Source organism: Carya illinoinensis, chromosome 11 (genome assembly GCF_018687715.1).
Source record: "Carya illinoinensis cultivar Pawnee chromosome 11, C.illinoinensisPawnee_v1, whole genome shotgun sequence".
In the NCBI taxonomy this organism is placed as follows: Eukaryota; Viridiplantae; Streptophyta; class Magnoliopsida; order Fagales; family Juglandaceae; genus Carya; species Carya illinoinensis.
The window spans coordinates 43,018,933-43,042,619 of NC_056762.1; the positions used below are offsets into that span (position 1 = coordinate 43,018,933).

The 23,687-nt window shown below is 35.1% G+C and overlaps 3 protein-coding genes across 3 annotated transcripts; 2 read left to right on the forward strand and 1 right to left on the reverse strand.

Moving 5' to 3' along the window:
• Window positions 1-2,615: 2,615 nt before the first annotated feature.
• LOC122282591 (AP-5 complex subunit zeta-1) lies at window positions 2,616-11,138 on the reverse strand. The gene is made up of 16 exons (XM_043094529.1): window positions 10,890-11,138; window positions 10,588-10,731; window positions 10,002-10,093; window positions 8,966-9,062; window positions 8,328-8,371; window positions 7,728-7,816; window positions 6,395-6,486; window positions 6,162-6,308; window positions 5,598-5,745; window positions 5,377-5,453; window positions 5,054-5,125; window positions 4,129-4,176; window positions 3,912-4,039; window positions 3,652-3,811; window positions 3,350-3,560; window positions 2,616-2,860 (listed from the first exon to the last, which is right to left on the reverse strand). Exons 1-16 carry the CDS (start codon window positions 10,998-11,000, stop codon window positions 2,811-2,813), a joined length of 1,710 nt encoding a protein of 569 aa, XP_042950463.1. The 5' UTR covers window positions 11,001-11,138; the 3' UTR covers window positions 2,616-2,810.
• A 631-nt stretch (window positions 11,139-11,769) lies between these two features.
• On the forward strand, window positions 11,770-15,526 carry LOC122282600 (aspartic proteinase nepenthesin-2-like). Its single transcript, XM_043094539.1, has 2 exons — window positions 11,770-12,282; window positions 14,404-15,526. The coding sequence occupies exons 1-2, from the start codon at window positions 12,277-12,279 to the stop codon at window positions 15,496-15,498; spliced, it is 1,101 nt and encodes a 366-aa protein (XP_042950473.1). The 5' UTR covers window positions 11,770-12,276; the 3' UTR covers window positions 15,499-15,526.
• Window positions 15,527-17,169: 1,643 nt separating this feature from the next.
• On the forward strand, window positions 17,170-18,607 carry LOC122282531 (aspartic proteinase nepenthesin-2-like). The gene is made up of 2 exons (XM_043094468.1): window positions 17,170-17,549; window positions 17,644-18,607. The coding sequence occupies exons 1-2, from the start codon at window positions 17,170-17,172 to the stop codon at window positions 18,605-18,607; spliced, it is 1,344 nt and encodes a 447-aa protein (XP_042950402.1).
• The last annotated feature ends 5,080 nt before the right edge of the window (window positions 18,608-23,687 follow it).

Genomic DNA, 23,687 nt, shown 5'->3' on the forward strand with positions numbered 1-23,687 from the left:
TCAAACATAAAAATAAAAAGTCTAATTTTTTTTTGGAAATAATTAACAAAATTAATTAATCTGCAGCTAGCTTATGGCTGCCTACAACTAGGCTCGTCGTTGCCTACTTTTTTTTAATGACATGTTTGGTATTTGCTGATCATCATGATTTGATTTTTTTTTTTTTTTTTTATAGCTTATGGCGGTCCAAATATTAGCTCATGATATATTTTATATATATAATTACTTGTTTTGCTTTGAGGACATATCCTTTATGATGCATGCATTATATATATACACATGATCATCATGTTTGTATATATAATATATATCTCATCTGCCCTTTTACCATTCAATATTAATTCCTAATTTAAACATCAAATATTCATTTTATAAAATCCATGCCTTATGATCACATTATATATATATATATATATATATATATATTTATTATGAAAAATATATAAAGACTTTGCATCAGCATTATGACATTCTTAGCTAGAAGATTTAGGAAGATTTCATTCTGATTAAAAAAGGAAAAAAACAACAAAATGTCGATCGAGCAATGGCCTAAACCTATCTACCCCCTTTCTCATATTATATAAATTTTGTGGGGTATATATGGATCAAGTCACCCACAAGGAATCTATATATAGCCACTGCAGGTCAAGCATCAAGTCACCCATATATATCTTGTATCTTTCTCATGAGATTGATATTAACCTAAAACTGGGTGACTTATATATATATATATATATATATATGGTCCCTGCCCTACAAGCTGTGAGACATGGCAGTAGATTTCCTTGCCAGTTTAATTAGTTCTTAAAATTAAACTGATTAACGATTATGGAGAAGTGAATGGAGACCATTGTTCTTAAAATATTTTGGTCAAATCGATCGATCAGATCATCTATGTATTTTCTTTTTCAAAGACGTCATAGAATGATCCTAATTTGGTCATGGGGTTAGATGCATAGCTCTTTCAAAGTTCAATCAGAATTATCAGGATCAAGCCTGAACACAATATGCAAGAAATGGGACGTTGGCATTATTAATACACGTGCACCAGACTGCCTGACAGCACACGGCATCACATGCGATCGAAGTTGCACGCATGCAGACAAAACAGTCACCAAACTTACTGAGTTTTTAGACGTTGCTCGTGAGAAGAAAACTCATGATCATGATGTTAATCTGAATGGACCAACATTCTCACTTCGAGTCTTACTTTGCTGCACTGATAGGTTTACAGATCAATGTACTTGTGGGCGAAAAATATCTCTTTGCAGCTTCCTAGGCTGCATGTATAAAAAATAAAAATTCTTTGTAAAAAAAATGGATCTCACTAATAAAAAAATAATTTTTTTTATATCTTTTTAAGGTGGGGGTCTACTTTTTTACAAAAGACTTGTATAAAATTTGCCTATTTGAAACTTATATAAATCATTTCTCTTTTACGAAAATCGGTTGAAGTTTATAGGCTAAGCAAGTTATATATATTTTCCTAAGAATTTAGTAAATTTGAAGTGATATGTCAATTTCAATAAATAAGTGTAAGTTACATTTGCTTGAAAATGAAAGATACTGGATATGGTCAAGAATCTCAAAGTTTTGCATGATTCTCTGCATATATGCATGTGCTTTTTCTTCTCTAGAATGGAAACACTGAAAACTACTTGACGGTATTGCTGACTAATAGAAAATCCTGCAACTTAAATATTATTATTCATACTGATAATATATATTCATGATCAATAATTGGAATGCATGGGGTTTTGAGATGAGAAATGTAGGTAAAGACTATTGGGCGGTCCCTTTCTCCACAGCATTTCTCGAACAAAAAACAGATACAAATTACTGATGGACCATGAGATCATATCATACATATGGATAGCCCAAGATACCAAACCTTACTTATATGTCTAAGGTGGTACCATGACAATACATGATAAAATCTAGGTATTTTACATAGTCCAGAGATTGTATACAGCAGGCCATGGTCCCCATCTCTGCTTCACTGCACACGTACGTGCACCACTTGCTGAAATAGACTTGTCGATATGATTTGAGTCCAATAATTTAGCTAGCATGAAGTGGTTTCCCTTTCAATTAGCTAGGAAATATGTATGATGTTACTATATATATATATATAATATGCATGCGTGTGTGTATGTATGTATGTATGTAAGTATAAACATGGTGCATACACATGCATGCATACCATCTATCCTGGTCATGACTTGTTTATTGCATCCTTTAGAATGCTAGCTATCAAATATATTGCGATAGCCAATAAGATATATAATGATCAACAGTACAATATTTATCTTTAGATGAACAAAGAAAGCAAAAGCTTGATGTCCATGTATGCAAGAATTGTCATCCATTTACTTACAACATTCTACTTACAAGCCACTGTAGAGAACATGCCATCTACACTACTTAAGCGACAAGATTTAATTTATAAGATTTAAAATTTATCTTAAAAATCAAAGCATGCTATGTCAATTGCGTGGAATGTGTATACTCCATACTGACTTATAAATAGAGATTTTCGTATAATTACGAACTCACTGTACTTAGACAACTAGGTGTAAATGTATCTTTATATCTATTGCTGTATGATTGGAAGCTTGAAAGATAAGAGCATTTTCTTCATTTATACTTATTCTTTGAAATCTAAAGTATTTGGTCTTAGTATATTCTCTGATAGGATACAAACAAGTATTTACTAGTGACATTAGGAAAAAAAGGGGTCACTTCATAAAGTGGAACTCCAAAGGATCTTCTTATTCCAGAGTCCACCTCTTCCTGCAACAAAGCTTCCTTCATCTTCTAGGAAGGATATTTGAAAATGAAAAATCATGGAACGGTGGACCTGTTACAAAGGAAACATAAATAGTAAGCAGCAAACTACAAGAAACTATTCATAAACAAATCTAATTAAATTGGAATGGAACAATGGATTAGAACATAAAAGCAAAATGGAATGTGTCAACGATTGGTTTAGAATTAACAGGAATGAGAAGATTCATAAAGAAATCCTCCAAGCAGTTTGCGCATATGCACTCACGTAAACGAAAAAATGTTTATAGATCATTTTCCCAAATTTCACTAGTTACAATGCAGTTCGACTAAAGATTAAAAAAAAAAAAAAAAAAAAAAAAGAGAGACCTGTCTGTTTGAAACTTGTCAAAGGACCGGGTATTGTCACAAAGCATTTTTTTTTTTTTTTTGAAAGGAAAAAAAAAATATATATATATATATATATATATATATTATATGCAATAACAAAGCATTAACAGATGGTGCATACAACAAAATTTATATTTTTCCCAAAGCAAGTATTATATGCAATATCCCTGACCTTCTTGTTCACGCAGAATGTAAAATGGAATATGCGCAATTAACTTGGTGCCACCTTCACTCCAGTTCACAGTTCCTGGCTTCTGTGCATATCCACATGAAGGTCGCGAAGGACCCAAAACAGATAAACAAATTGCAGGTTCATTCATCAAGCCCAAATAATCACGAGCGCGCCTCCAAACCCTTACGTCTGAGATTCGGGATCCAGCTACCTTAGGATGCATATTCAAGCAAACGTGTTAGTTGATTAAAAAAACAACTTTAGACAGCATTAAATACTCCGCCTTCTATCTCTAAACAGACCTTGCCCAAGGAAACACGTGCCCTTGGCAGTAATTCACGGTGATGTGTAGCAAGCTTTGCAATAGCTGTTACAACAAAACATAAAAGCCTCGACTGTGATGACTTTCTGGAAGTTTCACTATCAGAGCTCAGGGCTGACTCCTGCCTTATGCCTAGACGACTTCCCAAGGGAACAAGGACATAGGAGTCAGCACCATCTAACACATATAGTACAGCCAATCATTACAAGTGCAAAGAGAAAAGGCTAAAGTAATACATACCTAGATGACAGATTTTCATACAAAAGTAGCTCTAAGCTCTCAAAGAGCTCACGAGCTGCATCTTTGTGCGAGTCTCCACCCCCACCATGCTCCCCAATGGCCCAGCACAATTGTAACGCCAACTCTGTCTATATAAGGAAAACAAACAAGGAAATAATTCGTCCGAACAAATAATGACACCTTTCTGCCTTGATTACTAGGGAGGTCATGAACTGACCTTTGCAGGGCTGTCATAAGCTTCTCCGAGCCTGTCCATTATAGGCTTCTGCAAAGAATTCAACAAGCTATTCATTTAAGAGAAGTACAATAGGAGCCAATAGACTTGAAGCACGTCGAGAGAAAAAAAGTCTCCAGAAAGAAAGAAAGAACTATGCCACATTACCACGGGAGAGTTATTTTTAATTGTTTTCCATGCTTTTAACAATTAGAACCTTAAAAACCAAATTTTGTCAAAATAACAATATAGCAAGTTGGTTATGCGTTATTGGGTAATAAGATCAGGTTGGTTCTAATTCGCAAGTTCAAGGTGGAGGTTATCCCCTTTCCCCTCAAAGAGGGGAAACAAAAACGCTAGTCCTCTACTAACTGAGGTTGGTATTGTAAAGAGAAATATGACAGGTTTTGACCAAAAACAAAAAACAAAAACAAAAATTAGCTGAGATATTTGTCGGGTTAGACATTGTAAAATAGCTAAAGAGAAAGTGCCTAACGAATGCTTTTTACCAAAAAGCAAAAATTAGCTGAGATATGGCACAAAGGTTTTGACCAAAAAAAACCCAAAAACAAAAATTAGCTGAGATATTTGTTGGGTTAGACATTGTAAAATAGCTCAAGACAAAGTGCCTAATGAATGCTTTTTACACCTAAACTTTCCCCCTTTTTTTTAATCAGTAAATAAGAGCTTTATTAAAAATAGGCATAGCCAAGTACACCTAAAATTTTCCAAATTAGAACCCTTTCCCTTCAGACGGGATGTTCTGAATATGTGGTGCCTGTAACACACTTTGTATCTCTGCTTGTCAATTTTGCTTGAAAATTCGTTGGGCCATTACCGTGTAACAGTTATCAGTAGGTGGGTCATAAAGACCAGCACTGAAATAAAATCAGTACAATAAGAAAGCAGTCTGTTTTCTGGAAAATACCTTCAAAAGTGCAATAAAATCTGGAGAGCGGTGAAATGTGGCGAGCATGAACTCTAAGAGTCTTTTGTGAACCTACAAGCATAACTAACTCCTCAGACATACATACTCCTACTTCTTCAAAATCACACATTAGTAAATTGACATGAAAATATCCAAGTAACAAAGGATAATCAAGACTAAAACAACAGAAAGTCATCTCTCTCTCTCTCTCTCTCTCTCTCTCTCTCTCTCTCTCTCTCTCTCTCTCTCTCTCTCTCTCTCTCTCTCTCTCTCTCTCTCACACACACACACACACACACACTCACACACACACACACACACACCTCATAGGAGAACCTTTTGTCTGGAAATATTGTAGCGTGCCTTGACATAAGCAGAGAAATCAACGCGCATATTAAAGCTGCAAGTAGAGGAGACACATAGATCTCATCAATGTCAACTAAAGGATATGATCCTTCAACAAATCATTTCTAAAAACAGTGAGGTTTCAATGTGGAAGAGGAGCACCAAGGTCAAAAGAAGACTCAAAACTGTATCGACATACAATTATTGACATCACGCAGCGTTATGGCAATGTACACATCAAGAATCCGAGGTGCCATTTTAAGGATTTGTTTTAGCCTTTCAGACTGGGGGGTATTAATTGCTGCCTGTAACGCCGTTGCCATTCCAGGAGAAGTCCAGTGGCGTTCCTGAATTATGATAGTAACAACATAGTTAATTTCAAGCATCCAGTCAATACAATCACGTCGTCAAATAACAATCATACAATTCCAGTTACACGTTAATATAGTGCATCTAAAACATCCAAGACAACCCAACAAAAAGGTTTGATGTAAGTTAAAAAGTAAAATATAGTCACAACTGATGGAATGATATTATGGCTAAAATGTTTAAAGAATCCATACACAACTTAATTTATTTCCTCTTTATAGAAAGGCTTCTTTTTAGTAAGTAATAGCTAACCGATATGAAATAGTGAATTGGACATAACAAACATACAGTGAGTGAATCAAATAAATAAACGACTCCAACAAGAATATGCATTTATCTGGCTAGTAAAATGCACATATGCAAAATGGAAAATGAGACTTATGAAGGAACATACAGCGATGCCATCATTTTCATCCTTTAAAAGGTCAAGGAACAAAGGATCAGCAACATCTATCGTGTTGATATCTTCAGACTCAGAGTCTGCCCCTCCATCACCTATGGTTGAACCAGTATAAGCTTCATCCATGAGCGCAAGTAGCATCTGGATCCACATGAATCAATACTGTCAATTCACTCTGTCCTAAGTTTTGGACAGACTTATTTGATTTTTTAAGTCTCAAAAATTACCTCAGGAGCCGCACTCTTCTGGATTGAAGCTATGCTGCTTCCGATAAGTGATCCTGAGCTCCTCTCAACCTTTTCCAATGCGACTACCAAAACTAACACAGGAGACTACAAAAATGTCAAAAACAACATAATTCATTTAAACCAAGAAATTTAAAAACATGGACACACACATGTTTATATCAGAACGCACATACACTTAAAATTACTGACGCCAAGAGTGGATATTACTCACAACTTGCAGTTTAGTAGTTAGACTGGACAAGAAAAGAATAGGGATCATGCCAAAAGGGTTCAGTCATTTTGAAAAATTTATATACAGAGTCGTGGGGACAGCTACATATTCCGAAAGCTTTACTAATTTCTTCTAGGGCAAACTCCCTATCTTGATCGAAGTCCTGAAAGGCTTGGTTATAGTAGTCCCAGGTCTAGAAGACATAGGCTTATCAAGCAGAGGGAATTGCATAGTCCAGTGCTGGAGATCAGAGCGTGGGCTCAGGCCGCTGGTAATAGGGGAGAGTCTCAGAACACATTTCCTGCAGTGAAGGCTCACAAAGTAGACAGCAAGCAACAGCTTCTCAGCCCCCTAACCTTTCTATTAAATTATTAAAGTGCTAGTGCGCCCCCTTTCTCTAATAATAAGGTAAGCTTTGAAGCTGGCTGCTCTGCTATACTATACCATACGAGTTGTAGGGTGGCTAGCGTTTTACTAATATAATATCAAGTAAAGGGGACTCTATCATGATCTTACGAATCTCAAGATCTAAAAATGGAAGAGCAAGTGAAGTGCTAACACCCCTTTATTTTCTTTCAAGATAAAATCTGTTTCCTAATTCTTTTAGGTCAACCATAAAAGAATCCAGGTCTACATACAACTAAAGCTTGATATGCTCCAACTATGTGAGATGAAAAAGCCTTCTCACATATGCCTCGAATAAAGTGGCTCAACTCATGTATATTCCACTCTGGACATACAACAATACATTTTTAGGATGACATCGATATGGATTTACTTACATCACAATTCATAAACACAAACGTGCACATATACAAACTGTATTGTTGGTTCTTCAGCCACCCCCCCCCCCCCCCCCCCCCCACCACCCCCCAAAAACACCCTAATTGCAGTGGGCCGGCCCCATGGAGGTTGAGCCCAAATCTTTTATACATCAATTTAAATGGCAATGATATTAATTAAATCGGTTTATGAATCATATATACTTTTAAAAAGTATGCATACAGGGCCCAATCAGTATAGGCATCTCTCCAAGATCAAATGCAAACAAATGATTATGTACCCATCAAAGAGGCATGGGAGACAAGTATACAAACTCACTTGGCAAGTCCACTAAGGATGGAAAAAGTGGAAGAAATGATCCAGGGGACATCAATCCAGGGAAAACCTTCAAAAATGACTTCTCTAATCTGCAAAGCAACAGATCACTTCATATAATTCTTTTCTATTTTAAAATATTTTAGATTCTCGAGATAATTATGCGTTACGACACTCTGGTCCCACCCTCGATTCATCAGGAATCCCAATACTATCATCATAGTAACACCAACACAGAACATCTTGTGTAAACTATTTAAAAGTTATCCAAATAGTTACAGCTACAAAGACGCGTGAATAGTACCAAAGCAACATCTTTATAATTAAAAGGGCATGCTTGCTGAACTATATATATCCATCACGTGTATGAATTACAAACTAACAAGCAATACTTCCAAATAGATGATCACAGTTGAATGATGGAAGCAGACAATAGATTTTAAGGCATGAAGAAAGTAAGCATAACTAGTTTTACATATATATAACAGTTAGCCAATAAAATAATCCCCCTACCAAAGAAAATACTGTCTGTAAGAATTAATTAAAATAGAATTCTTCTTGATAAGTAATATCATTAATCAAAATTGAAATAAAATGACTTACCTTTCTCCATTCCATGCAATCAACTTTAGTAACAATGGAAAAAACTGCATGCGTATTATCAAATATTAGAAGGCAATATAAAAAAACAAAAACATCATAATATAAAACTTCTGTCTTCTCCATTGTAAAGCAATGCCCGATCCACTATATTTGAAAGCTTATTAAGGAAAAGGAATGCTGAGTCATAGCTAGAATAGTGGTAAGAGTGACTAGATTATAGTGATGCATACAGAGTATTCTGTGCAAATACTTGGGAGCCCAAATAGCCCAAATTTAGCAGTTTTGATTAATTGGCTCTAAAGTAACAAAGTAGGAGTAGCAATTGGTCTGACTTCCCATAAATGATACCAGAGAAAGCTATCGTATTCTAAATTATGTTTACAACATTGAGACAACATTGAATTGGAGAACAATGAGTGTAGCAACATTGATACCACAGGACGTGATTGTAGGTAAATACATATGGCTCTATATGCAACTTAGCCACCACATGATGACATGGCTAGCAATTCGATTGTAATATTATGCAAAAAATTACCATATCTAATAAAATATTATAATCAATTTTAAAAACTTTCATACATTTGAAAAGTTTTCTACATTTTTTTACAGGAAGCATTACGGATATTAAGTTATACCTGAGGCAGTAAGGTAGGAAAAGATGTTAGAAGTTTTTTCTTGTTCATGTTCAGAAAATCAAGGGTAGCTTCTGCAACAACAGGATCTGAAAACTCACTGCAACAAAATTAGAATAAATCGGTTTGTGCAGAGCATAAATTCCTCATACATGTAATATGACTAATATAAGCACACAGAGAGAGAGAGAGAGAGGGGGGGAGGGGGGGGGGGGGGGGGGGGGGGGGAGAGAGAGATTTTAATAAGAAAAAGTATGCATCACAAAATAAAACGAAATATAAACAGAAATTTTAATAAACAAATATGTATGATCACTTCAAACAAGTACAACGGCTGAATACCAGCCAACATGGAGCAGATGGAAGGGGTCAGGGAAATATTTTCTCTTGTTAGGCTTGTACATCATATTGTCATCTGCCACCACAACCATATTCAACCCAAAACTAGATATCGAATGAAAAATGCCCGGTCCAAAAAACAAAAAAATCCTTAAAAACACCACAATGTTACCCACCTCCACGGCTGGAACAACCAGTCCATTGGCCAAAAACTCCTATAGAAACGGCTAAATCTCTACAAACCCAATTCCAAAATCAAACCAAACCATCTTTAAAAAAACACTGTATACTTGAGCTCTTGCATATTCACATGATCAATAAAATTTTGTTTACCAATTAAAAAAAAAATAGACCAACTCAGATCCCCAAATTTAAGGGTAACATTCCTTGGGGTGAAGAACATTTTCCATTGGCTAACATTTTTGGTTGCACTAAATATTGGAAAATAAGGCAAATATTTTTCTTCACGGTATTTAATGCCAAAAAAATTGCAGCCTTAATCTTCTTTCGGGATAGTTAAGAAATTGGATAAGTGTAGGAAATATTTCTTATGACTTAGAAGATAAAATAAAAATCAATTGGCCAAGAGGGGCCTAATAGAATAACCATAGTGAAAGGAAGGTCATTTTTAAATAAATTTTACCTTAGATACTTAGGAGTCTAACCAAAAAAATAATAATCAGCTTGAGATAAGTATTACCGGCTCAAGCATGAACGGAAGAATGCCCTCAGACTTGGATCAGCGTCATGTAGAACTACCTCCCCAAAGTCAAGGTAAAATTGAAGAATGGCCTGATTGACAAATGATACATAAAATAAAAATAAAATAAAAAATTATGAGCAGTATAATGCTAAGTAACACAGGAATGAATGTGATCGAGTTGGTAACATTATCGAAGAAAAAAATGGTGTATGGTATCCGACCAGGAACTGCACTTCGACTCGAGCTTGAACTATTAGAGAAGAAAGATTTTCATTGGCACTCAGGCATTAGGCGCACGGGCGCAAGCTCACAAAAAGCGTTAAAAAAGAGAGGAGAAAAACACATAATTCTTGTAAAAGCAATATATCATCATCTATCTGAAAACAAGATTGAAACTTCATTAATCAGCGATATTGCTTTCCGTATCATAACTCCCCAAACCAATTCCGGATCACTTAAACGACACTCACTTTTAGAATCGATTAAATAAACTTTTTTTTTCCATTTATTTTAACCGCTTACTATCAGCACCATATGTCTACAGCTAGTTCTGGACGGAAATTCTAGAGAAATGAGGCTTAACCAGCAAGAGAAGGCCAATGGAGGTTCGAGACTGCTGAGACAGAGACGCCACCGCCCGCTGAAAGAGTTTGTTGATATTTGGATAAACCCTAGCCACCAAATCCTCGGAATTCTCCGCCTTACACAATTCAAAAAGCTTCTTCACCTAATAAAGAAAAAAAGCAAACACATTGGCATACTGGGGAAAAAATAAAAGGAAAAAGATTTCTGAACCATATGCAATTTCTTTGATTTCTTCTAGATTTTCGGGGGCCAAAAAGAAAATTAAAGATCGAGAGAGGGAGGTAGGAAGGCGAGATATACGGATTGGAGAAGGGAGGGGTCAGAGGCGCTGTCGTTGGCTAGGCCGGAGTCTCTGGCACTATTGGATAAGCTTCTGAGATGGAAATCCCACTCCCTGTCTCGATTACCCATTTTTCTGTACACAAATAAAATGGGAAGTGGATACTCTCGCGTTTCCGAAACAAATCAAAGTGTTTTTCGTGTTTTCGTCGATGGAAACTTCCATCAAACAGACAGACACAGCGCAGGGGGAGAGAGAGAGAGAGAGAGAGAGAGAGAGTATGGTCTCACCGCTGCGCACCGTTTTAAAGATCTAGCCAAGAGATTTTTCATTTTTTTTTATTTAAAAAAAATAAAAATATAATAAACAATTAAACTTTTTCAAATCTCAAATTAACTTTTTTAAATCTTAAAATAATAATAATAATAATAAATAATATTTTAATAATATTTTATTTAATTTTTATCTTTCAATTAAAACCATCTCATTTTATCTCTGAATTTAAACCAATCATAAAAGATACAAGATTTAAGTAATAAGTTTAAATGGTAAGATTTTAAAATTTTAAAATTATATTACATGTAAGATTTGTAAGATTGAAATTTTATATTATATAAATACTTTATTAAACATGGTCTACACACCTACTCAAAAATAGAAATTTTTTTATGAATAATTCTACGTACAATTGTGAAATGCGTAAATGTCGTGTTATCACTTTGAAAAATAATAGGATCAATTATTAAAAAATTAATTTTTTTATATAAGTCATGTTTTATTCACTTTTTTTAAAACGATTAGACGAAAGTTATATAATTTCTCTTTTTTTTATGATTAATATTAGGCAAAGTTTCATTTCCTTTAAAAGAAGGAACTCCTCATAATATTAAACATATAACATGAACAAATGCAAATAAATATATTGAAGATAAAAGAAGATCAGAACTTGTCTCGTGCACAGTTCTCTGGAGCAAACCGGACTACACCTAAATTGAGATCATAAACCACACGCATATCTTGTTGCTGCCATGCCCCCAGCACTGTTTTGCCTGCGAACGGCATCAAAGCCACGCAAAAGTATATCTTTGCCTTGTCATGAAAATACATATACGTTGGTTCCACCTTATAGTCGGCTCCTTGGAAATGGAATGTCATTGGTATATATGCACGGAACTTTGGATTAGACTTGTAGCAGTATTCCATCCCCCCAACTTTTGGTACCCTCTGCACGCCTAAAGACTTGAAATGCTCGTCAAATTCCTTCATCACTCTCTCATAAGGACCTCGGTCTAAGAACGTGGTTATGGCTCCTGTGTCGATGATGCAGCCTCCATTTCCGTTTGGTTTCAGAGCAAAGGTTCCTGGTGGGAAACCAATACGACGGTCCCCAACACTAATGTCTAGCAAATGAAGGTAATAGTTGCTTTTCATTGTTTGGTACATAAGTGGGGTTGTTTTATAGTCTCTTCTCGTTGATATTGTGTCCTCTCCAAACCTTAGGATGCTAGTAGCCTCCATTTCACGGTCGCCGTAGACCAAGCAGTATGAAAAACGGCCTTGGATTGTGGTTTTCAATTGGCTAACCAAAGACTCCGGTTCTCTGTTCAATCCCAAGATCCCAGAAATCTTTTTCCCACGAAAAGTGAAATACTGATTGTCATTTGAGCAGCCAAATATCATGTCTTTTACAGGCAGGACACGGCCATTATTTTGTGGAAATGTGAAGGTTTCTGTTGAGAGTGTACCCTTAGTTACAGCTCCAACACCATATTTTTGGGTATAAACACACTTTTCATTGACACATTTATAAAATGGCTTACGACAACGAGGGTCATTGCATTGGATCTTTTGGTAAGTGGTGGAAGCAATAGAGTTGAACAAGGGAGGTATTTGATTAAAGCAATTAATGCAAGGAAGGCACTGTGTCCAAATGAGGCCACTTCCACCATCAACAAGGAAAAATTGAGAACTTTGTGGGGTTCCAAGAGAAGGCTCAGCAGAGTATACGATGCTATCTTCATGCACTGGGAGATGGATATTCTCAGGGTCTACGGTGGCATTTTGGGAGGACTTTGACATCAGATAGTTTGCCCTTGCATGGGAGATTTCGGCCAGTTTCTGTATTCTTTCAGATTGGCTAATATTTCCGGGGTACAAAGGAGATTCTGGGGAGAATCTAGGGATGGGCTTTAGGCTAAATCCAGCGGAATCTGAAGGAGTGAAGCAGAGTAAAGAGACTAGTACTGTGAGGCAGAGAGAGAGAGAGCATGGAATCGAGAACTCTGAACATGAGCCATTTGGGGGGGTATGGTTGAGCCTGCTGAAGCATTCACGGCCCCCTCATTTATTGGGTTCCAAGAAAGTGGACTCAAATAAATAGACTTCTTGCGTAATTGGAAGTTAACTCAACGACAGAATGGCCATAATCACATACTTAAATAGCTTAAAATCCCACTGAAGATCGAGTACTAATTGCCACATTAAACAAAAACTAATAAATTTTGTCCCAACTTGAAACCAATTAGGCATGATATACATAAGATACTGGATCTCACAATATTTATTGTTGTCCATGTGAATTTAAAACCCATGAATGTTGTAAAATACTCAATATCAAAATATTAAATACTCAATAAATGTTGTAAAATCCATTTGATACATCTTTCGCTTTGTTACTTAAAACCCTTAAATTCAAGTAGAAACTTAAGATTATCTTAATCGTGTTAAGAAAACAACTACAAAACGGACACATCCGATAATGGTTCTCTAATATCAAAATCACATTATATAGCAAATAGTACTACTTGAGCCAACAACAAGCTCATTCTTAGCAGAGTTCTATTACATAGTTACTTTTGCATATTTTTTACATACTCTACTTATGTGATTGGCCAAAGCCGTTATTTTATATTAAAAAAAAGTAATGCAATCAATCACATTAGTAAAGTACGTAAAGAGTATACAAAAGTGATTACACATAAAGTTCTTATTAATTATATAGATATTGATAGAAAGATCGACTTAAAAAGGAAAATTAGAAACATAGAATTAAGCTTTTACTTTTCTTCATCTGTAGTGCCATATGTAGCGCCAGTGACATAATGTCTAATTACTTGACAAAGATGGTTTTTAGAGACTATAAATTAGAGTAGTACAGCTAGCAGCTGGTTGACGGGAACATATTCTTAAACCTGGCTAGCTAGCTCTAAAATGGCTGGAGTACTCCAATTTCTTGCTGCTTCTCTATTTCTTTATTCCCTGATCATGATAACAGTCTCTCAATTTCATTTTAGTACTTCTGCAAAACTCAGTGGGTTGAGCCTGAAGATCATCCCTAGGGACTGTCCAGAGTCTCCTTTATATCCTGGAGATCACCTGACTCGACTTGAGAGAATGGAAAGATTGATCAAATTCTCTACAGCTAGGGCCCAATATTTGGAAACAATATCCATGAGTACCGTCAATTCGACAATATTGGACAACAAGAACATTCGTTTTACATTGTTCCGTGATAACTTCTTCTTCATGGTGCAGGTAGGCATTGGGTTACCAGAGAAGCTGGTATTTTTACTTATGGACACAGGTGGTGGCCTGATTTGGACGCAATGCGAACCGTGCAAGAACTGTTACAAGCAAGCATATCCCATTTACAATTCACGTGCTTCCATTACTTACAGGAAACTCCCTTGTAACCACCCTCTCTGTAAAGGCGACAGTGCCCGCTACCAATGCGTCAATGGCGAATGCGTTTACGACCTCGGTTATCTTGGCGGGGCGTCAACCAAAGGCGTTGCATCCTTCGAAACATTCAAAGTTCCAGTCGACGAATCTAACGCCAAGTACATTTATAATGTAATCTTTGGCTGCTCGAACGATAACCAAGGTATGCAATTTGCCAAAAATGGTGTCATTTCTGGGGTCTTGGGATTGAGCCTGTCGCCGGATTCACTAGTCTCTCAGACGCTCGATGAAGACTACCGACGATTCTCTTATTGCTTGATCCCTTTTGATGAAGCCGTGGTCATGGCTCCTAGTCTTCTAAGATTTGGTGCTGACATTCCCTTACCGCCGACAAACATTCAGACAACCCCATTTGTCAAACCACCGGCCGGGACAAATTATTACCTTTTGAATTTACAGGATGTAAGTGTTGGCTTCCATCGACTAGGGTTTCCACCAGATACCTTCAAACCCAAGCAAGATGGCACAGGTGGTTGTATTATAGACTCAGGAGCTTTGATCTCTAGACTTGATCAGAATACCATTAATGGGCGCAATGCTTACATGGAGGTGATGGATGCATTTAAGAATCATTACGATTATTTCAAGCTTCAGAGAATTGGAAAAGTGGCTGAGGGTCTTGAACTTTGTTACGAATACAAACAGGATTTCATGGAGTATGCCACAATGACGTACCACTTTGAAGGAGCAGACTACAATGTAGAGTCAAAGTACGTGAATTTTTATGACACTCAGGCAGGGTATTTTTGCGTAGCACTGTTGCCAGGAAATGGAAAAAGTTTACTTGGAGCATGGCATCAACAAAATATGCGCATTATTTATGATGGCAAAATTGGTGCACTCCAATTTGCCACCGAGCATTGTGCTACTAATAATCATATAAATTAATAAGATATTCCTGTAATTTTCTAATCAATCCTATTTCATAAAGAGAAATGATATTTATAATATTAGAATTTATAAGTCTCGCATATTCTCTTTGAAAAAAATAAATAAATATAAAATTTATATGAAAAAAATAATTTTTTAATAGTAAATCTCACTCTTTTTCAAAAGAATGCACGGAACTTACTTACTATAACATTGTATCTAGCATTATCTTTTCATAAATAATTTGCCTCTAATTAGCTAGATATTATTGCAAGCATGACATGTCATGCTATGCCATGCCATGCCTCTCTTCCATAGTTGTATGGTTACTTCTCTTATAAGAAGCTTAATTATGGATGGTCTCCTTTCCTAACTGGAAGGTATATCTTATGATAACAGAATTAATGGCCATAATCACACACTTGAATAGCTTAAAATTATATTTTTGAAGAAATTAGAGTCTTGACTTAATTTTTACCACCAAATCTTTAGATGGAAATTTAGTTTGGCATTTACAGTAATATTGACAATTATTTCTTCACTCGGCTTTAATATTACCATAAATATATGTGTGTGTATATATATATATGAGTTTTGCTACATACAAGCATAGTTGTGCACTAATCTGTGTACCAATACTGATTTATTGATACTTAAAATTTAAATTAACACTGTTTTTAATAAAATCTACTTTTTGACCAATCACATCACATTGGTGCACAGATTAGTGCACAACTATGCTTGCAACTATATTTTTCCTATATATATATGGTATTGAAATAACCATTTTGGAGCCTTAAAATCGAAACGGGGCAAAGCACATGAGAGTACCTAAATGATTTTCCTTTAAATTAATTTAAAGGAAATCTAATACAATATATATCCATCACATAAACTATGTCCAACCTTGAAAGTAACTGCTGATTAAAGAATTTCAGACAGCCCATCATTTCAATCTGCAATTAATGAGCTCAGTCCTTTAACAGCTTTGCATATTCTATGGCATTTAGATATGAGATGGCATCCTCTCCACTGGCTATTCATTTAGCTATTTCACTTAAAAAGAGAAGAATTATTAATTATTAGTACAAAATATGATAATGCTTGCAGGTCATTACACTTCTAAAATGACAGGAAAACTCCTGTAGTACTATAAGTGTTTGTTATCTTTTCTTAATAAAATTTCCTCAGCTAGTCTATGGACATAATCACGTTGTCGAATCGCATTAAATTTTATGTGTCATGTGTGTGCTTAATTCTTATATTTTTACAATTATTTTATTGTCTGTCACGTTATATATATTGTTTGTGGGTGTGATATGTTCACAACAGAAAAAAGAAACCATTAATACCTAAAGTAATATACATGGATATAATGACATATACATGGAAAGATATAAAATAAAATACAGAGAAGATCATTTACATTATTCTTATTCTCTTGCATACTTACTATATATATAGGGCCGGCTATAATTATAACATGCTTAAGAAGCCTATTAAGCCTTTCTCAGAAGCATATTAAGCCTTAATTTACCTGACAAATATGCTTCTGAGAAAGGCTATAAGCATCATGCATGTATATGTGCCAGTACTCAATACTGCGAGCTAGCTAGCTATCGACGTTGACGGGAACATTCATATTGATCTCAAGTCTTTAATTAACCAAGCTAGCTAGCTAGTTCTAAAATGGCCCGACTCCAATTTCTTGCTGCTGCTTTATTTCTTTACTGTACCCTGATCATAACAATGTCCCAATTTCATTTTATTCATGCAAAACGTAGGGGATTGAGCCTAAAGATCATCCCTAGGGACAGCCCAGAGTCTCCTTTATATGCTGGAAACCTGACTCAACTTGAGCGGATAGAAAGATTTATCAAATCCTCTGAAGCTGGATCTCAATATATTTTGGGAACAAAATCAACTACTACGACTACCAATTCAACGCTACTATCGTACCAGCCTGAGAACATTCGTCTTCGACTGCTTCTTGAAGGCGTTAAATTCTTGGTGCAGGTAGGCATTGGATCGAACACCAGAGAAACAAATGTTTTTATTCGTGGACGCAGGTGGTGGCCTGATTTGGACGCAGTGCGAGCCATGCACCAACTGCTACCCGCAAGCATATCCCATTTACGACTCAACTGCTTCCATTTCCTACAGAAAGCTCCCCTGCAATCACCCGCTCTGTCAAGGTGACAGTGCCCTCTACCAATGTGTCGATGGCGAATGCGTTTATCACTATGAATATGGCAGCGGAGAGACCACCAAAGGCATTGCATCTTTGGATACATTTGAGCTTTTGGTTGGTGATCAAACTACCACTGAGTTCATTCCTGATATAATCTTTGGTTGTTCCAAGGAGTCCCATTTTCCTCAATTTGCCCAAAATGGTGTCATTTCTGGGATCTTGGGATTGAATCTGTCGCCGGATTCTCTGGTGAGTCAGCTGTTTGATGACGAGGACCGGCGTTTCTCTCATTGCTTTGTGCCTTTTCCTGATGCAATGATGTCTCCTAGTTTCCTAAAATTTGGCAATGACATTCCCCCGCCGCCGGCAAACATTCAGACAACCCCATTTGTGACACTACCGTGGTCGTTTCACTACCATTTGAATTTACTGGATATAAGTGTTAGTTCTCATCGCATAGGATTCCATCCAGACACTTTCAAAATCAAGAAAGATGGCTCGGGTGGTTGTACTATAGACTCTGGAACTCTGATCACTCAAATCGATCAAAACACTGTTGGGATCGATGCATTTTCTGTGGTGATGACTGCATTTCAGAATTATTATGATTCGCTCGGGCAGCTTGAGAGAGTTTACTCGACTGAAGGTTTTCCACTTTGTTACGAGTACCCACCGGATTTCGGGGACTTTGCCACAATGACGTACCATTTCGAAGGTGGAGACTACTTTGTGGATTCAATGTACGTAAACTATTACTCCGATATAGGATATTATTTCTGCGTAGCAGTGAGGGAAGGAAATGGGCAAAGTATACTTGGAGCATGGCATCAGCAAAATATGCGCATTACTTATGATATCCATGGCGTGCACTGCATTTTGCTGGAGAGACCTGTGCTAATAATGATTCTACCTAATTCATATATAATATTATTGTAACAACCCGCTAGAAATTTAATTGTGAAATTTCTATTAACTTAGGAACTCGTGAAAACCCCATAAGTTTTCACGAATCCATTAATCGTATAGGTTTTTGTCTAACTACATAGTTAGTGTTATTATTTACTATGGTATCAGAAGTGTGTTTTTGATTATTGGAGATAGTTAGAAGTGTCAAAATGTATTATGGTTTGTGCCATTAGACTCGGAGGGTTATTTAAAGTCTTATGGCGCAATAACATTTTTTCATATTTTCGGACAAAACGTCTGTTCAAAACTGTAGATATTATTGGATAAAAAGAAATATCTTGAGGTAATTTTCATGAATATTATTGGGTAAAAATATTTTGAGTTGATTTTTATAGATATTATTAGATAAAAATATCTTAAGTTGATTTTTATAGATACTATTGGATAGAATATTATGAGATAATCTTTTATAGATATTTTGGGTAGGAGAAAACTACACTCAACTCTCAACTCCAGCCACATCTCTTCCATATCTCATCCATAAGTATCTCCAGCCACCTCTCCCCACGAAATTATCTTCATTTACACTTTCCATTGAAAGAATATCAAACACTCTCTCTCGGACAGCTTTTAGGAGGTCTTTTGCACGCCCATTTCGAAGCTTTTGTAAGTGTTTTATCATAAAGTCTCCTTCATATAAGTTGTTCCTTTTTTAGTCTAGTTTACATGGATATCTTATTTGCCCCATTTGAAGATTATATAGTCATTCAAATATTATGTAAACTATAGAAAGGTCATTCTGGGAGATAAACTGGAGAATATGTTATAGTTTGGAGTTTTTTACCAAGCTAATGGATAGATATTGGTCCGAAATTTTTATGGAGTATTGTTAACATGTATATGTGACTATTGATTGAGGATTTTTGCATGATTAAAGATTTTGATGAAATTTTTTCTTAGATTTAGAAACTTAGAAACTGGAAGAAGAAAAACAGTTTCTGTTTTGAAAAAGTTTAACTCTTTGGTGGTCTAAACCTATTCCAATGACTTTGATAATTTTATTGGAGGATCCTAAGCATCTTATATACATGTTATATTATTATTTTGAAGATATTTGGTGTTAGTTTCAAAGATATGAAATTTTATGCAAAGAGATATTCAAATAAGCCAAAGTGTGGATATTCTTGGCTAAATTTATGTTTTGGTTAATTTCTAACCATGTAATCTTGAATTAGAAGCTTATATATGTTTTAGGACATCTTTTTAAACCATGTGATGGTTTGGTTTGAAGATCATATATTTATAAGTCATAGATCAAGAGATTTATCAAAACTAGTTGAGGAAAAAGTTTCTGTTTTTGGACTAAGTGTAAAACCAAAAACTCCAAATGTTATTTTGTGATTTTGGTGACTTTAGTTTGATGATTTAAAGCATGGTTGATGTTAGGATGATATTATGAATATGTTAGAAGTAAGATTTGATTTTTGAAATTCTTGGAGATGTTTTGATTTAAGGTCAAAACTTGTGATTCAAGTACTTGGATCTTTTTACAAAAAAAAGTTTGGTGTTAATTATTAGCTTTTTCTAAATGGATGTTTTAAGTATGGTCTTGAACTTAGGATTGGAAGATGTTTGTTGCAAAATTTTGGTTTAAGCATGAGTTTTGAAGTTAGAAGGAATTGCAACAAAAATCAAGGAAAATAGCCTATGGATGTTTCGGCTATAGTGTGTTCTTCATAGTTGTGTTTTGTTTTAAATTTTTCTGAGTTGATATTTAAGTTTAGGATAAAATTTACATGAGGAATATAAATTTTGGAAACTTTTGGAGTTAGTATGCAAAATCCTTAAGTTATGGGTAAAACAGTTATTTTCTCACATGTAGAAAGTAAAATAAAAATTTTACTCTTTAAGTTAGTATTTTCCATATTTCAAATTATTAGTGATTTAGTTCTAACTTTTAGAATCACTAATTACAGTTCCTCGTGATCGCACTTGAAATTTTATAAGAAACGCGGAGATCGAGGTAAGTTAGCTTTTAACTTACTAGCAGTCTTCTGTGTATGTGTGCTAAGTAAAGGAACTACAGTATATGTATGTATGTTATCATATATGTCATGCCATGCCAAGTTATCACGTAATTGTCTATTATACAGAATTTATTCTGTCATCAATTTTTATCTGTTACATAATATATTCTGTCATGTATTACTGTACATTACAAGTATGTCATGTTAAATATGTTGTCTATTATATGTTATGCCATGTTACAAAATGTTTCTATCTCAAGTTGGTCATGTATTTCAAGTTATGTTCAAATCACGTTATGTTACATCAGGGCTCCAGTCCTTTTGTATTCCAGTCACGTTTCATCTTGAATACATTCAGTTTGTGTAGAATACATGGGGCCACAACAACTGTGGAGTATGTACTTAACTGCATTGTGATGTGTAGAATACATGAGACCACAACAACTGTGGAGTATGTATTTACACGTAAAATACATAGGGCCACAACAACTGTGGAGTATGTATTTTTCATGTTAAGTCAAGTTTGTGTAGAATACATGGGTCCACAACAACTGTGGAGTATGTATTTTTCATGTTAAGTCAAGTTTGTGTAGAATACATGGGACCACAACAACTGTGGAATATGTATTTTTTATGTTAAGTCAAGTTTGTGTAGAATACATGGGGCCACAACAACTGTGGAGTATGTATTTACACGTAGAATACATGGGGCCACAACAACTGTGGAGTATGTATTTTTCATGTTAATTCAAGTTTCAAAACAAGTTCATGCTAAGTCAAGTTTCAGATCAAATTCATGTCAAGTCAAGTTCAGTTCATGTTTCAATTTAAGTTATGTCAATTATGCTATGTTGTACGCCAAGTTATGCTTTAATTACTTATGAATTTGATTATGCATTTATGCTTTTACTGTCATCCATGCATTATTAGCCTGTGTGGAAGTTTTTTTGTTAACTTACTGAGATTTGTAATCAAATCTCACTTTGGTAGTCCCAACTACCATTCCCCCCGAATGGTAGATTTTGTTACAGGATCTGAAGGAGAATCAGGAGCTGATCAACTAGACACAGTTGACTAAGGGACGGTGCGACATAAATGTTAATATAGTAATTAACGTAAATTACTACTTGTACGATTGAGTTGCATCTCTAGTACTTTTTGGATCATAACCATTTTGGACTAGTGTTGTGATCTTAGTTGTTCAATGGATTTTTATGTATGAAATATGTTTTAAGCATTTGGGATATTTTCAATTTGGTGCATAGTATTGCTAAAGAAAAAATTTATCCGCTGCGAATATTGCATATTGTTAGATGCATATTAGGAATATTGCATCTTATATGTCATGAACGGGGGCAGGTAACCTTGTGTTGCATGTCTCGACGCTTCAAATGTCCGTCCGATCCCAAACGAAATTTGGGGGCGTCACAATTATGCTTGCCCAAACAGGCCTAGCTACTAGCTAGGAGGAACAAAATTCAAATATTATATATATATATTGAATAAATGGATTGAGATTTCTATAGCTAATCATGTGTTCTCCAAATAGGTTATTACTCCTCACATTTTTTTTTTTTTTTTTGGAAGAGAACAAATCAAACTTTATTCAACTTGGTAAATCAAATGGATGAATACACGAGGGAATGTCCCCCAACGTTATGCTCTCCTTAGAGAGTTTAATAGCATCCTTGATTAAAGCATGAGCTACATTATTACATACTCTAGAAACATGTACTACAGACCGGCCATCTTTCAAAAGAACCTAACAAAACTTTAGCATCAGACAAAATCATCCCAGTTGATGACTCAACCTGGTTTAGATTGTTGAGAGATAAGACAACTTGCTTTGCATCTCCCTCAAATATCACTAGAGTTAGTTCCAACTGTTTGCAGAGAAGAATAGCTTTTAGAACACCATAAGATTCTGCTTAAATGAAAATTAGGAAAAAAGTCTTTTTGTGATCTTAAGGATGCCACCACTCTGCCCTCCCAGTTTCTGATCACGACACCGGCACCAATTTTGCACTTATCTTTATCAAATGCAATATCCCAATTGGCTTTGAAGACATTTAAAGGTGGTGCACTCCAAGTAGGAACACTTAGACTTGTCAATCTTGAACCGCAGCAACCTTTTCATTAGCCTTACTGTAATAAAAAACAACATGAGTTGCAGCCTTGACTACCCTCCCTGGCTCTTAGAATTTGTTTTCAAAAATGAAGTTGTTCATTCTCTTCCAAATTTGGTATACTGTAGCTGCAAATTCATCTAGCTTCTTGCTATCCAGTGCAAAATTCATATGGCTCCACAGCTCCTTAAAATCATTATCTCTAACCACTCCTTTTTGTAGCTTCCATGAACACAAGCTCCACACATCTTGGTATTAGTCCTCACATTTGGTAGAAGAAAATCGTGACTATAATTAGACACTTAGAGGTTATAAAATAAGCAAAAATAAAAACTCATGCATAAAAAAAATAACCAGAAAACACCCATCCACAATACTCAGTAGCAAACAACATACAAATCAAATAGAACAAAAACAACATGGGAAAGAAAAAAAAAAAACCTTTAAGAAACATTGCCCAACTATTCTTATTTATCATTTTATGCTAAGTTTGGATATTGAGATAAATTAAATTGAATTGTGAAAAAAACTCTTAACTCATCTCATCATTACAATTTTTTAAAATTTTCATATAAAATATAATAAATAATTCAACTTTTTCAAATTATAAAATAATAATATTATAAATAATATTATTTTATTTAATTTTTAATTTTTATCTAAAATCATCTTATCTTATATTACTATTTAAACAACCTCTTAACATTAATGTAAATTTATATTCTATCTAAATAAATTCTGAATGAGTTGTTCGTGTAGTTAGTAATGTAATGTTTGATATTTTAAATTAAGAATAAATATTTATAATGTAAATTATTCAAATGCCACCTAATTATTTTAAAAAAATAAATAAAATATATACCCACTTGAAAATTATTTACCAGAGGTAATTTAATTTGACTTATTCAATGAACTTTTGCGTCCAACCCTCATTTCTAAAGCATTGTGATGGGACGT